The sequence below is a fragment of the Anguilla rostrata genome, chromosome 6 (genome assembly GCF_018555375.3).
Source record: "Anguilla rostrata isolate EN2019 chromosome 6, ASM1855537v3, whole genome shotgun sequence".
NCBI classification, from domain to species: domain Eukaryota; kingdom Metazoa; phylum Chordata; class Actinopteri; order Anguilliformes; family Anguillidae; genus Anguilla; species Anguilla rostrata.
The window spans coordinates 37,653,146-37,667,825 of record NC_057938.1 but is presented as its reverse complement, the minus strand read 5'-3'; the positions used below and the strand labels follow the sequence as shown (position 1 = coordinate 37,667,825).

The following is a 14,680-nucleotide window of genomic DNA, read 5'->3' as shown; positions in this document are numbered from 1 at the left end:
ATCCGCAAATGGCTCAGCAGCGCCACCTGCAGGACAGAATCATTATGGCTCGGACTGCGCTTCTGCTGAGAGCTCCCTTGCCGCCGACAGAGCCGCTAGCTAGCGAGCGCCGGCCCGGCCCTTTAATAGCTCACCATGGCTTAAGCCCCCACTCTCTCACCACTCCGCTCAGTGATGAGACAGATCCTGTCTTTACCCCTGCGCAGAGAGGACTGGCTGATGCAGAGCAGAGATGTCGGAGTCCTGGAGGGCAGCAGTGACTACCGCTTTCTCGCATGTTCCAATCATCGATTGCCAGAGGAGTCCATGAGCTGGGATTCACTTTTCAACATTTGTTATTAATTTTTCCTAACAACACTAGTAACACACACATGCACACACACAAATATATATATATATAGATGTGTGTGTAATGTATTTTTATCTGATGTATTTTTTTTAGTGAGATCAGCAACCACCAAAGCTAACTCTCCAAACCCAGTTTTAATAAAAAAGGTCTTGCGCTTGTGTTTGCTTGCAAGCCGAAGGTTTTGAGAAATGTCGATTAAGCACAGGCCCTCGTTTCCAAGGCCTTCGTTGGCAGACACTGCGGCCATCTGGGGACCCGAGTCTGAGATCCCTGATGTGGAGGGACACGGCGGAGTTAGCTTGACTCGGTACGTGCGAGCCGCCTCGTCGTCACTGACGCTAAGCGCTGAGCTCCCGCCTGTTCCGCGCCGCCTCCGGGCCAGACCGCCGCTGGACGGACGCGCGCTTCCTGCCGCATCGTCACGTCCAGAGGGCGCCGACTCCACGGCAACGGGGGGGAGCGAGGAAGGTGACCTCGCTTTCCCTCGCCGTGTGGATTGTCACTGTGCCTCATCGCTTAATTGATTAAAGCAGTTGTTTATGTGGTTACCTGGCTGTAGTCTGGCTCCGTCTTGTCTGGACTGGTTGCAGATTTTAAAGATAACAGCACAAAAAAAGGAACTCAGCCAACCCGGTGCCCTCCAAGGACAAGGGTGAATACCGCTGGCACAGAATGTGCACACGTGTCTTTAATTGTATGGTTGGGAGTTTGGATCTCAGGCTGCGCATCACTATTGGATTATAGAGCAGGATGTGCCTCAGTGAACATCCAACTGTAGGAGTTTGTATACAGTAGTATATAGTGTAGTATAAAATATATTGAGCCTGCCGGTTCAAATCCAACCTTAGAGAAGACAATGTTGCATTTTTTTTTAATGCAGTTGCATAAATAGTTAAATTAGGAGACCAGTGGGTTACATTGCATTTATATTTTATAAGCAGCATTCTGCTCAGAGCTGGCTAGAAATGCCTCTCTCTAGTGGTGATAGAGATTAAATGTAGGCTTTTGTAATTGTTTATATCTTTCAGGCAGCGTTTATGGACTCTTCATTTGAAACCAGAGGCTAGACTGGGATGGCCATTGCAAAATATTGAAATAGATTATTTTTCGTGGATTTTGTGGGGCGCTTGCTGGAATATCTCATGGTGGATACGGTTCAACCGCCTGGCAGATGCAACCAGTTTTTTGGCAAATGTCCTGCCCTTGGTTGAGTTCATGCTGCCATTCACCTTAACAATGGCCCTAAAGCATCGAAAATGGTCTATATTTTACAATAAATGTCCTATTCAGTTAAATGCTCGTTACCTCACTTTCATACCCTAGTGAAACAGGAAGCCATTGAAGGCCACAATACAGTTTCTTAGGACTGAGATGAATTTACAAAAACAGAATGTTGATTTATATTTAAATTAGGAGTTTTTGGGGGTGACAATTTTGACACTCATCTTTTCAGGAAGTAAACTTATTACTTTTAATAATAATAATAATAATAATAACAATAATAATAATAATAATAATTAATAATAATAATAATAATAATAATAATAATTTTCTCTGAGCAATTGTTAGAATGAATGGTATATAGCTCATTACTTCTGTTATTCATTTTACAAAGGCTCATCTTTTTTTTCTCATATTTATCAAGGGTGCCAATCATTTTTGAAGTGGCTATTCATGTACACATGCATAGATTCTGGTTCTCATCCCTATTGGTCAGTTCTTCTAGAAAATCAAATTCTTGCTACATTTCAGTTTTAAAGAAAGCTTTGGTGCGTTTAATATTCCTGCATGCTTTGCAAAGAAGTTTTTTTTACCACTGCATTTTTTCTGTGAGCTATTTTTTGCTCACGTATTTACCTGAAATCACCCTTAGTGAAATCATTGATTTTCCTTATCTGTATTTTAAAATTTACAAATGTATTCAAGTCTTGTCAGCGTCCTCCATCAAGCTGAAAGAAGATCGAAAGGCACGCATTCTAAAAGCACGTGCTTCCAGCTGCCAGCTCTCCTCAGTCCTCTGTCTGCCCGTTGAGCTGAGCGGCCATTTTGTTGGACCGGCTAGTGGCCCTTTGAGGCTGGGTCGCTGGCATCCTAAACCCCCCCCCTCCTTGAGCAGTGATATAACCAATTATGCTCTGTGGGTCTAGCAGCCACAGTCAGCACTGAAGTGTCAGTGTTACAATAGCAGGTTGTGGAGCACATCTCCACACTGAAAGCCAGTACTTTGCCAGGATGAGGTCCCTGTCATCCTTAAGGGGTTTTTAAGAGGCTGTCATCACTGGCTGGGAGTAGACGGCACCCCTGTCCTGATGTTCATTGGATGATTAGGACCATTAAGAACCACTCAGGCACTAAAAACTATGATTTATAGATTTTACAAAATGTTCTGCTTGTTTTCATCGTTAATTATCGTTCAAATTCAATTACATTTCAAGATTCCTTTTAGCAAACCATAGCTCTCAAGATATTCTAGGCTATTACTTTAGATCAGTGGTAACAAACCATGTTCCTGGAGATCTACTGTCCTGTAGGTTTTCTCTCCAACCCTAAAAAAAACACATCTCACTCAACAGCTAGAGATCTTGTTGAGCTGATAATTAGTAGAGTCAGGTGTCCAAATTAGGGTTGAAATGAAAATGGATGGCAGATCTCCAGGAACAGGGTTGGTTACCACTGCTCTAGATTGTAAGTAATATAGTGTCATATAATGAAAGTGTTCCCCAATGTATGAAATTCCATAAAAAAAATATTTGTCTCTAAAAACATGAGAAATGATGTCTGCATAATACAGTTCTGAATATGTGTTAGCTGTCTCAGTGTTTTCTAGGACTGCTAAAAATACCACGCCAGCATTCACAGCAAGGATAAGCTAGAGTCAGAACAACCTTCCCTCATTCTGTGCCAAGAAGCTTAGAAAAGTCTAGAAGGCCAGTTTGCAGTACCTTTCAGAAGATGGTGTTTTTTGCCAGTAGAGAGCACCATCTGAGCCTTGTAGTGTGGTGATATATCTCTTCCATTGCATCATCGCACATAGCATTTTCTTTTCTATACTTTGCAAATGATGAAAAGAAATTAATGTGTATAGTTTAGTGAAAGTCAATTCTTACGGTTTTTAAAATAATATTTTAGATATAATCAAATTTTCACTTTTTGTATATAATATTAAAGGAAGTGAAGTGTGGAGTCATTCAGATGGGGGTTAACGGGTCTAGCCAGTGTAAAATGTTTGGAGTGGCCAGTAAACCTGTCACACATCATTACATTTATATTGCATTACAATCACTTAGCAGGCACTCTTCTCCGGAGTGACGTACGGAAGTAGAGATTGGTGCGACTCTCAGGAATTCAAAAATGCGACATCACCCAGAAGGCACAAAGGCTGATTAATAGTCAATAAGTGCAATGTTAGCCTAGCCAACAACAATTTGTATTGTAACTAAAGAGAGTGACACCAGCCAATAAGCTATGACCGTGACCTCATCGAGAAGGAAATCCAAGGAAAGAAAGAGAGGGGTTATCTGAAGGGGGTCAGGGGAGCCATGGGACAATCTGAAGAGGTGTGTCTTCAGATTGACCCTATAATCTTTTGGGTTACAAACCAAATAAATCAGAAAATGAAATCATTTTTTCAAAGCAAATAATTTTTTTGAAAGGTTAATATGAGTAGTGTGTTTCAATTTAATTGCATAAGTTACCTACATTATCAGCATCTTATTTTCAGGTGGTGAAGGACAAAATTACATGTTTTCTCTGCAATTGGATGAAAAACAAATATGACTTTTCAAATATGAAAGGTCATGAAGGCAATCATTGGGTTGATTATGAATAGAGGTGTGAATGCATGATAGCCATTATTACCAATTTAGATGTATTCAGATGTAGCAGACAATGTTCTATGTGCTATATTTTATAATATTCAGTTCAGTTCAGTATTATTTGCATAGCACTTTTTACAGACACTGTCACAAGGATGCTGACAGAAAAACAGGAGATAGGAAAAACTGGGCAAGACTGAGTCTGACCCCCCCCCCCCAAAAAAATCCAGCAAGATGTAAAAGAAGAAAAAAAAACTCCCCAGGGAAAGAACAAATGCTCACAGAGTGCAGAACAAAAACCATAGATGAGGAAACCTGTGGAAGAACCTAGATGTAGAGGTTGTAATCTTGGCAGGAAAAAAAGCCACCACCATGTTTCACCATACATTCGAAAACATTTTAAAAAATGACTTGTTTTGGATTACATATTTATATTTAACACATATTGCTCGTGGAGAAGACGATTGGCTGCCTGTTGCTGTCACTGTGCTGGAATACAGAGTTCTTCTCCGAGCGCTATTTTTAGATCACCACGAGCCCATAGCTCCTCAACTGCTCTGCACGTTTTCCTACGAAACATTAATTATTTAATGCCAGCTAGGCCTTGGAAGGAAGGCCTTTATCACAAGCTCCATTTATAAATCAGTTGGTTGTAAATCGAAAGCCTGTGTAGTTAATCTCCTATCAGTGTTATCCCTGTTTCTCTGATACGAATCCATCGTGTTATTTGTAATTTAGGAAATTGAAGCTGGAATGCTGCACTTGTATCTTCATCTAGCAGGTTTATGTTGCGCTTATCATCATCATCATCTTTATGTTGTGGCTCTATCATATCTCTTATGCTTCCTGTGTGAAGTAGACTTGGTGTTCATGTCTATGGATAACTGATAATTAATGAGTATTGTACCTTATCGGACCTGTGTTCTGTAGTTGTTCCAGTGACTTTCAGTATACACTTATTGTAAGGCACCTTGGATAGAAGTGTCTGCCAAATAAAATGTAGTGAATGATCGATGGCTTCAGCAGCGATGGTGTGGGTGTCACAGCAGCCATGAAATCATCACCTTACATATTGGAAGCTCAGAATTGTACGTAAGGTTTAATGTATCTTGTTTATAGAACTAGAAATATTGCGGGGGTTCTATTTTCAGTCTGTGATTTATGGTTTGTAATTCCAGGTTATACAGTGCTTACAGTAATAATATTGCTGTCTGATCGTCATCCAGGAGTGACTCACCTTCAGGACTGACTGAATTGAATACATTTCCATATTTAATATGAAATATGAATTTACACTTTCGCATTTACATATGCACTGTACTCATGAATGACTTTCTGTTCCAGCTGAGTGAAAGGTGGTGGATGACCTCAGAGCTGATTGGGGGGGGGGGTGTGGACACGCCTCTCAGCTCCCACGATGCTCTCTCCACCCGCGTTCACCGCCGCCGCGGCGCTAACGAAGCGCCGCGTCCGCAGAAGCGGATGGGCCGATCGCTCCGACCAATCGGAGAGCGCCGCACGGCTTCGTATCGCACCAATTACGGTGGCTTTTCTTCCGACCGGAAGTGGCATTAGCAGGGAGATTAGCGCGGCCGTAGCTAGCTGCCCGAACGGGCGGGGAGCGGAAAGGAGCCGGGCTGGGCCCCGGGCTGGGCATTGAGGGACGGCTCGCTCGCTGACTAAGTCCGCCATGAGCCGGGGACATACCGGATGGATCGAGCCCTGATGCTCGCCTCCTCCGTTTCCATGGCGATGCGGATACGTGCAGGCTGCCTTTTCCTCAGGAGCAGTCCCTGGGGACAGGAGAAGGATAATACACCAACACACAGCACGGAGAGGGGGGGGGGGTGGGGGGAGGAAGAGTAGAATATAAAAAAGAGAATAGAAGGGTCAAGGGCAATGCACCAGCATAGACAGGGAGATATACGAAGAGGTGGCAGAGCTGCCATTGATAGGCCAAAGATAACACGCCGTAGCTCTATGATAATTAAGACCTGAACGCTAACCCCGATCAGTGACGCGTTTACATTGTGTTTACGATGCTAGATGGATGGCGGTCGTATTGTCTGGGTATGTCGCCGCGGTATATTTTTTCTAGCTAAGAAAATGCCGGACAGAATGAATTGCAGCTGTATCCCATCTTTGGAGGCGAGAACGTTCGCTTCATCACCAGCCGATGCATTCGTGTTGTTGCTAGGCGACGGTTGAAGGCCTTCGGCAAGCCAACGCGATTACCTCACTGAACATGAAGCGGGGGCCTGTTCTGTCTGAATCCTTCTCATGTTGCTAGCGTGGTTTGTTCCCTTGACACGTCTTCCTCGCGTGTGACAGTGTTTCCCAAGGATGAAGGGGAACGCTTGTGTTTGTAGTTGCAATCAGGAATCCCTACAGTCTGAAAGGCCTTTAAACAATGAACGCCGGTTTGATTGCATAACGAAAGCAGGTTTGTCACTGATACTGCACAGGATCAGATTCACTGCAGGCTAAGTATAGAGAACAATGGGGCTCTGGTTTGGCCAAAGCGGTTTCCGTGGATACCACCATGCTTTACCTCATCTTGTTTTTGATTCTTCGGTGTTCTGGAACATGGCGGGGCTGTGTGCTTGCTTTGGCCCATAGCTAAGTACCGTCATGAATATATCATAGTAACGCATGCAGCTCCCATAATAGTTGATCAGTTATTCTCGTCAGGAGCGCTGTGGAGTTTTCCGTTTTTCATGAAGCGAGAATTGTATTATCAGTTGTACTGTACGATCAAAAGTATCAGTGCTAAAAAAAAGGCATTCAAAGAATCAAACAGAATAACAGTTGATGTCTCTTCTTTGCTTTAGCAATCATGACATGAAGGTACACTGAAATGTGAAGGCCAGCGGAGGAGGGTGTGGCCGGCTCAGACTCCTCCTTCTTGTTGATGATGTCACCCAACCACACCTCTCCCATCTGACGTGTGGTGTTCCATCCTCTCCCAACTGAACTGCCTTCCTGAGAGGGGAACTGACGTAATCCCATATGATCCCTGAAAATTAGGAATGCCAGGAATCCTTCTGCACATTGGCACTTTCTATAGTAATGTACCATGCCAAAAACGTGTACATGACCAGGATGAGTTTTTCATGTTTGGCCAAGTAATAATTAAGAAATTAATTAAGTACTTCTTAAATAAAATAGATTTTTATTGATAATTTACCAATATATATTTATGGGGAAAGTTTGATTTAATTAATAATGCCTCCCAGTATATACTGTGTGTATACACATACACACGAACACACACGGACTCACGATCGGTACATATCATGCCGACAGTTTTAAAAATCCAGTGACTTTGTGAGAGGCGTATGAACAATTTGAGCAGCAGGAACAGAACTCAGTGTTTTGAGTCAGAAATTGGATTTTGAGCTGCCCCATCAGGATTAGGAATAATCTTAGAGCTAAATAAAGAACCGAATAAAAATTAAAACAAGGAAGCCATGCACCCTGCCTGTTGAACTGGTTAACCCCTCCATTACAGCTTCTCTCACACCCCCTTGCTCAGAGGTAGGGGCCAGGACTTTTAATGTGAAAGACCTCCCCGATTCCCCTTTCAGCAAAGAAGCCCCGCCTCCCCTGCTACCGATTGGCCGCGGCGGAGACTGCAGTGTTTACAGTCGGCTCTCATTCGCTTTCCCCCCTCCCTTTCCCTAGCTCTCCCTCTCTGTTCTTCGCTCCTCTTCCCTCCCTCCCTCCCTCCTGCAGCATCAGCCTGCATGCTAAGCGAGTTGCCTGAGCCGTAGCCGCCTCCCAGCCCCCCCTCCCTCCTCCTCCTCCTCCTCCTCCTCCTCTCCCCCCCTCCTTTCTGGGCCATTCATGCATCAGGGTATGCCTGTGTGAGAGAAACCGGGCTCCACGGCAGAACCTCCGGCGAATCCTCTTCCTCCAGCATGCAGGCCAGCCCCGACTCCACCAAGATGGACTGCCCCCGAAGCAGCTGGAAGTGCCAGGGTACCTTGCGCTTGTGTGCGTGCGTGCGTGTGTGTCTTTGTGCGGGGATTCGGGGTTTTTGTGTCCGTGCGCTCGAGCGGGGAGGGGCTGGGACGTTCGGGGCTCCGGGCAGAGGGGGGGACAGACGAGGGTACCTGCGGGCCTCCGGCCGTCTCTCCGACCGCACATCCCCCCCCCCTCCTCCCCCGCCCATGCTCGGGTTCTAGGAGACAAAGGGAACAAGGGGGCTGAGCGTGATATTTTGGGGAGCGGGGGGGTGGGCAGGTGCGCGTTATGTTCCGTGGAAGGGGGGATGGCGTGGATGCGTTTTTGCGGAAGGGAAGGGGGTGATATCGTCGTGTTTTTGTTGAAGAGGGTGACGATGCTTTCTCTGCCGGGGCGCTGGGCTGGGGGGCCGTACGGTCGGCAGATGGCTCTTTAGCGGGACACACCTAGCGCCACCGTTATCTCCCACCACGCCCATGTCAGCGCTGTCGCCGAGGAGGCTGGGGGGGGGGGGGGGGGGGTGGGGGGGGCACGGGGAAATGAGCACAACCGCTCCTATCCTGTCGTTTTCTCTCCTCTCTGCCTCCACGTTCTCTTCTTTACTCCTGATTCTCTCTCCCTTCTTTCCCTTCGTTTGTTTTATATCCTATCTGTCGGTCTCGACGTGTGTGATTAATGTGTCACGCATGTAGGGCGGTGGTGTGTGCGTACGTGTGTGTGTGTGTGTGTGTGTGTGCGCAAGCCCCCCTGCATGTCCCTGCGTCACCTCCTTCTCCTCCTCCTCCTCCTCCCGCGGGTCTGGTCTCTCTTTGTGTCTGGCTCTCCGCTTGATCGCCATGGTGATGGAGATAATTTTCAGAAAGCAATCTGTTTCCTATGGGGCGTGGCCAGGCTGGCCAGATTTGCAGGTCTGGGTCCCGCGGCGATTCCCCGCCAGCGTCGCGCTGCGGCCGCGCTCTGGCGTTTGGGTGGCGCGGGGCGGGGTGACAGGTGGTCGAACCTGGATCCCGGATCAGGTCTCTCGCTGACACGGCACAGGCAGGGGGCGAGACCAGAACTTTCCACGGAGACCGGGGCAGAGACCCAGCCTTTAACCGTCGCTCGCGTTTCTCCGCTTTCGTTCCAGAGAAACGTCAAGTGGATCCTGACCTGATTTGGTGAGACACGGTATTCGATTAGCGCGGAATTGGGAGATAAACGCCGCTGGCACGTATCTGTCGCCGCTGATGCCTCGCGCGATCGTTTCTGTGACTCAGACCCGCTCGTGAGGTGCCCCGAAGGCAACGTGAATTCTCACACCCCGTAGCGTTCCAGACGTTTGAGTCGTTATGAGGACAGGTCCAGAGTCTGGCACGCGGTTTTCCCCACCCTGTGCTGCACTTATGGAGTGTGAGACCTTACATTTCTATAGTACGACAGCTAGGCTCGGACCCGTCACACGAACGCCGTCCCCCCCCACCCCGTCTGGAAAACAAAGCCGAGGGCGTGACGGCACCGGCGTGCGGCGTCTGCTACGGTCGCGTCCCTTGTCAGCTCTTGGTTTGCGAATGCTCAGAACATTCTGGTATCTGTGAGGTATTGCAGGATTGATTCTTTCTGCCTGACAATGGGAAGGAACCCAAATTGATCATCATTCCTTATTGTCTTGTGTAGGTGCGTTTATAAGTTTGTGTGTGTGTGTGTGCGTGTGCGTGTGCGTGTTTGTGTGACTGTGTGTGTGTCTGCTTTGTCATTTTGAGATAGTAGTTCTGCGAGTGCTCCCAGCTGAATAACAGTTGGTTTAAGTTGGCAGCAGTGGTGTAGTGGTGGGATAGCTGGGCTGGACTCCAGAAGAGTGCAGCTCTGTAACCTGCAGTAGGTGGAATGGTCCTTCTGTGCTCCTGAGCAGTGTGCTGAACTAGGAATGCTTCTCAGTATTTGGCTAGGTTATGTGATTCAGCCTGGTTAAAATCAAAATCAAAATTGCAAAGCGAAAAGTAATTTTCCGTGCTAAAAGAAAGAATCAACAATCAACAGCCTGTTAAATTATTTTAATTTAATGCCTTTTACAAATTGCTTTAATTTAGCTGATTGAAGTTTCTGTTGGATCCATGATATGTGAGTGTTATCAGACCATAAACAGGCTGCGGTTGTCTGTGTATTGATCGTGGTGTCTAGTCCTGCCTATCCATCCGAATGACGTCATTTCCCCTCTGTGGTGTTGTCAGCACAATTTAGCCTACACCTCTCCCTCTCTGTCGAGAAATCGCCCCTGTAAGCAGCCATCTTGGCTCTGCTGAGCGTGTCGTCACTGTGACTCAGGTGAATAAGAGAGTGGCGGAGTAATAGACTACGTCTGGTTTTCGCTGAAACATCAGAAACGCACCTGCCTTTCTTGCTACTGGCTCCATTTTCATGGTGTCCCTGCAGCTGTTCCCTGTGCTTAGCTGAAGGGCTTTATGGACAGTGTGTGGAAATTACCCAAAAACAGCCTTGTCCAGCGAACTGACCACACACCCGTTTGCCAGGCGTGTCACAGTGTCATCACTCCGCCCGGTTCCCCCGCCCCCTCTGAGTCACCTCCAGACTCCAGACCTCCAGACAGTCGAAGCTCAGAAGGTCACTAGCAGAGGACATGGCCCTGACCAATGAGGAAAGAGGGCATAGTCTGTGACCCCGCCTGCTCATTTCCTGCAGACCCATCCCATCCCCTGGTAGCAGGCCCAGACCACTGCCTTATTCCCTACAGGTGAAGCATCTCAGAGTGTCTCAGATGCTGACACAGACACAGGCACTCCCATGAACCAAACTCTTGCAAGTGACCTCATTGGTCGTCACAGTGATTGGCATATTTAGGACTCTGCATTTCGGTTACAACTTAAACAGGATGTGAAGTGCTCGTTGTAATTATCTTCCCTGTGGACCTCAAGACACACTTCACTACCCCTTGGCAGCATCTGATTATGTGTTCACTGATTGTTACATGACTGTAGCATATCTGTGTGTGCGTGTTTTTGCGCATGTGTGGGTGTGTGCGTATATATGTCCTCCAGTTCTGGTGTACCCATTTGCTTTTTAGATAAATTGGCAGAAAAATATATGAATGTTTGTTGGTCACTCTAAGCATCTCTTGATCTGAAGACAAAGTCTTTTGAGTTTTGTACGCTGCTCCATGACCTCTTCGTGTGGGGGGAAGCAACGACTAAACAGCTGAGCTCAAGCAAACTTAAGACTTAAGTTTCAGCTTCTTTCATCTCTCTCTGAGTGCGGAGACCTCGGTCTCCTTGTCAGAAAAAAAAGCTGTGATAAAGGCCACTGGATGAAGTCCGCTGAGAGGGAATTCTGGTCCTGCCGGTCAGGCTCTGCCTCTACAATGATGTTGATGGAGGTCCAATATTTTAAGTTCTTGTAATGTGTGGTGTACATACCACACAAAATGTGCTGTCTAAATACCCTTCACGCTTGCAAGAGCAAGATCTGTAGCATCTGGGACTGTCACACATCAGAACAATTCGCCAAACGAATGCTAATGCAATTGATCACAGCCTCATTATACAATAACATTTATCACATTCCTCGCCTATGCTATAGATAGATCACTTTGGACATATTGCAAATTTCAGCACAGCCTACAATATGTCAGTATTTCTTGAGTGAGGAGCCATTAAATCAGAAACTACAACAGCGGTCCTAGTTATTAAGGCAATGATGCGAAATTGTAACGTGGCGAATACTGGCACGGCTAAGGGCGTTGTTCGCTATGACGCAAAGCTGAGCCAGGCTATTGTAAGTGATATCACAGCCGGATAACTCGCTGACCGGTCATTAAGTGTGACTGGAGCCAGCTGTTTTAGAACAATGTATTCAAGGTTCTGTCAGCGGTTTGACTCTGGGTTTGATTGAGCGTGACTGTTTCCGAATGTGTGCCTTACGGCAGGGCACGTGCTCGTTAGGAGGTGGGAAAGGCTTTGTTCCCGGGCTCCGTCCGCAGCCCTTTTATCACCGCTCAGTCTGTCTGTCAGCGAGCTCGGTAACGAGGGAACCGGAGCGCGGTATCCATGGCAACTGCTTCCAGGCCCTTCAACCCGAACGCAGCGTGCCCCTTCCTTGTTACCGTGGCGATGTGGTTGCACCTTAAGAGCGAAATGATGTCGCTTTGTATCTCGCATCTCCCTGTGGTGGTGGTGGTGGTGGTAGGAAGGGGGAGGGGGAGGGGGGTTTGGATCATGCTGTGGGCGTATATTCGTGTGTGTGTGTTTGTGTGTGTGTGTGCGCGTGTGATCCTGTATACGTGATCGTGTGCGCTTGTATTTCACATACGGACAGCTTCCTTTACCGTCTGAGGAATCTGTGGGCCGGGAGCTGAAGCACCGTGTGATCTAGTCTCCCGTTATCCAGTAAGAGTCACGGCGCATGTGTGTGACTCCCGTGGGCTTTGGATGAAATCATCCTCCATATGAATAATTCATCATGCTGTGTGCATGTGAGAGAGAGAGAGAGAGTGAGAGAGAGAGAGAGAGAGAGAGAAAGGGAAAGAGAAAGTGTCTAACGATCCACGCCCACTGCATAAGACACAGTGGATAATTCCCCGGCGCTGTCTTTGTCATTACCGGCCTCGCCGTGCCTCTGAAGGCGTGTGTGAGGGAGTGCTGGGTCTCGGCGCGGCTGCTCGGCTGTGGGGGCGTGAGTTTGTGAGACCGCAGCGCCCTCCCACCCAGGGTGGGGTCTCCCCCTTTGTCTGAGAGTATAGCAGTAGCCTCTTTCCCTCTCCAGCCATGGGAGCAGAAGGTCAGTAGCTCTTTTACAACTATGTCTCTCTCTCTCTCTCTCTCTCTCTTTATGTAGCTCTTTATAAGCCTGCTAAATAGGATTTCATCTTTTGACATTGAAATGTTGGGGGGAAAAAAATGTTGCCCTAGACCGGCAGCAGTGATAGTATAATGGGTAAGGAACTGGTAACCTGGCGGCTGCAGGTTTGATTCCCAGGTAGATTACTGCTGCTGAAGGTACTTAACCTGAATTGCCTCAGGATATATCCAGCCGTATAAATGGGTGCTATGTAAATGCAGAAGTTGTGTAAGTAATGCAATGAACTACGCAAGCAAAGCCTTTAAAAATAAAAGTGATTTTACCCTGTGATCTGGTTTAGTGGACAGTGTGACCGATCCCGGTTCTGTCACTTTAATACGCTGCTTTGAGGGGCAGGTGGAAGCTGGGAAGAAATGTGTTGCTGGGCGACAGGTTTCACTGGGTTTTATCCATTCAGCTGCACTCGCTGTTGACTGGGTTGACTGAGGAGGGCACTCAAGCAGACAACCATCTAAACTCCTGGCACCCTTCAGGGCACTTGGTGCCCAGTCAGAGGGCGTCTGATGGGGGCTGTCATCACTGGCTGGACTGCGGTTTCATGGCTTAGATTAGAGCAGGTGGAGGGACAACCTGGAAAGCACCCAAAGGGACCAGCCTACGGACTTCTCCACTCAGGAAACCGAATAAGAAGGGACTTATTTTTTACCTCCTTGCTTCCTTTCCTTGCGTCCTTTCTTAGCTACCGGCTCCGCCCATTAGAGGATGCAAGGAAAGGACATGAGGACGGAGGAATCAGGGAAATATGCATTAGGCAAATGGAGAGTCCTTGCTCTTTCAGGCATCAGTTTGCAGCCACGTCAGTAACGGGCGTGGCAGATGTCCCGCTTTCGGGAAAAAAAATACTTCCACAAAGGATGCACTCGTCCTTCTGGAGTCTCCCAGCTCCTTCAAGGAGCATTTAACGGGTTGGAATGTCCTTAAAGGTGGTAGATCTCAATTGATTTACAGAGTCAGACAAGGACGGATAAAATAAGCGATTTGGAATGAGCCCACAGACTGAGATAAAGCACTGTCTGTCTGAAGGGGGAAGTAAGGGGAGTGTCTAAGTGTCTGTTGGTCACTATTTTCTGTGTTTGGGCTCGATGCGATGAAGAGAAGGTGCACACGGCAAAGCGCCCGTCTCTTTCACTGGCCCCGCCCACACTTCAAAAGCACGATGGGTGTAAAACCGCTTTTCCAATCAGACTGTAGTGGAGGCAGAGCCTCTGAACAGCTCACAATAAAGATAGAAAAGAGATTTATGTAGCGCCTCGCTGCAATGCCTCAATTCACTTTTAAAAGTCAGTGCTGTACCAAAAGGTTTGGTCTTGAGCAAGATTTTTGAAATATCTGTGAAATTTGAATTTGTAATGCAGTGAGGCCTGGTCATTCGTGTTGATACCGGAACATAACCTACCCACATCAAGGGCCCGTGCATTTTTTTTTTTTTACCATAGTACTCATTCATTCTCCTCCTACCCCCAGGCTTTACTTCTGCACAGACCCATTGATCTTTGTAATATACGGATGGGCTTATCAATCACAGCTGGCACCGGTGATTAGATTACCTCATCCGCATGAAGTAAAGAGCGGTGCCCATCGCGTAGTGTAAATTGTTGTCTCTGCAAGCTCAAGGTCTCACAATGAATGCAGGCGGTCAATCACAAAGCCAATTTTGGACGTCGTGCTGCGTTTGCCATGAACCCACTGGACACTGGTGCAA

General features: G+C 47.2%; 1 protein-coding gene across 6 annotated transcripts in view; it reads left to right on the top strand.

Annotated features, from left to right (window-relative positions):
• Window positions 1–14,680, top strand: part of LOC135257069 (reticulon-1-A-like) — a 41,980-nt gene that overhangs the window by 23,227 nt on the left and 4,073 nt on the right. The window contains exon 1 of one of the 6 annotated variants that reach the window (XM_064339489.1): window positions 7,955–8,160. The exons of 3 other annotated variants lie outside the window; for them this stretch is intronic. In XM_064339489.1, coding sequence (XP_064195559.1) covers window positions 8,085–8,160 — 76 coding nt within the window. In that variant the 5' untranslated portion in view covers window positions 7,955–8,084. Of the gene's footprint in view, window positions 1–7,954; window positions 8,161–12,381; window positions 12,898–14,680 lie in introns of those variants that run through there. 2 more of the 6 variants (XM_064339491.1, XM_064339490.1) reach the window with 2 other exon arrangements.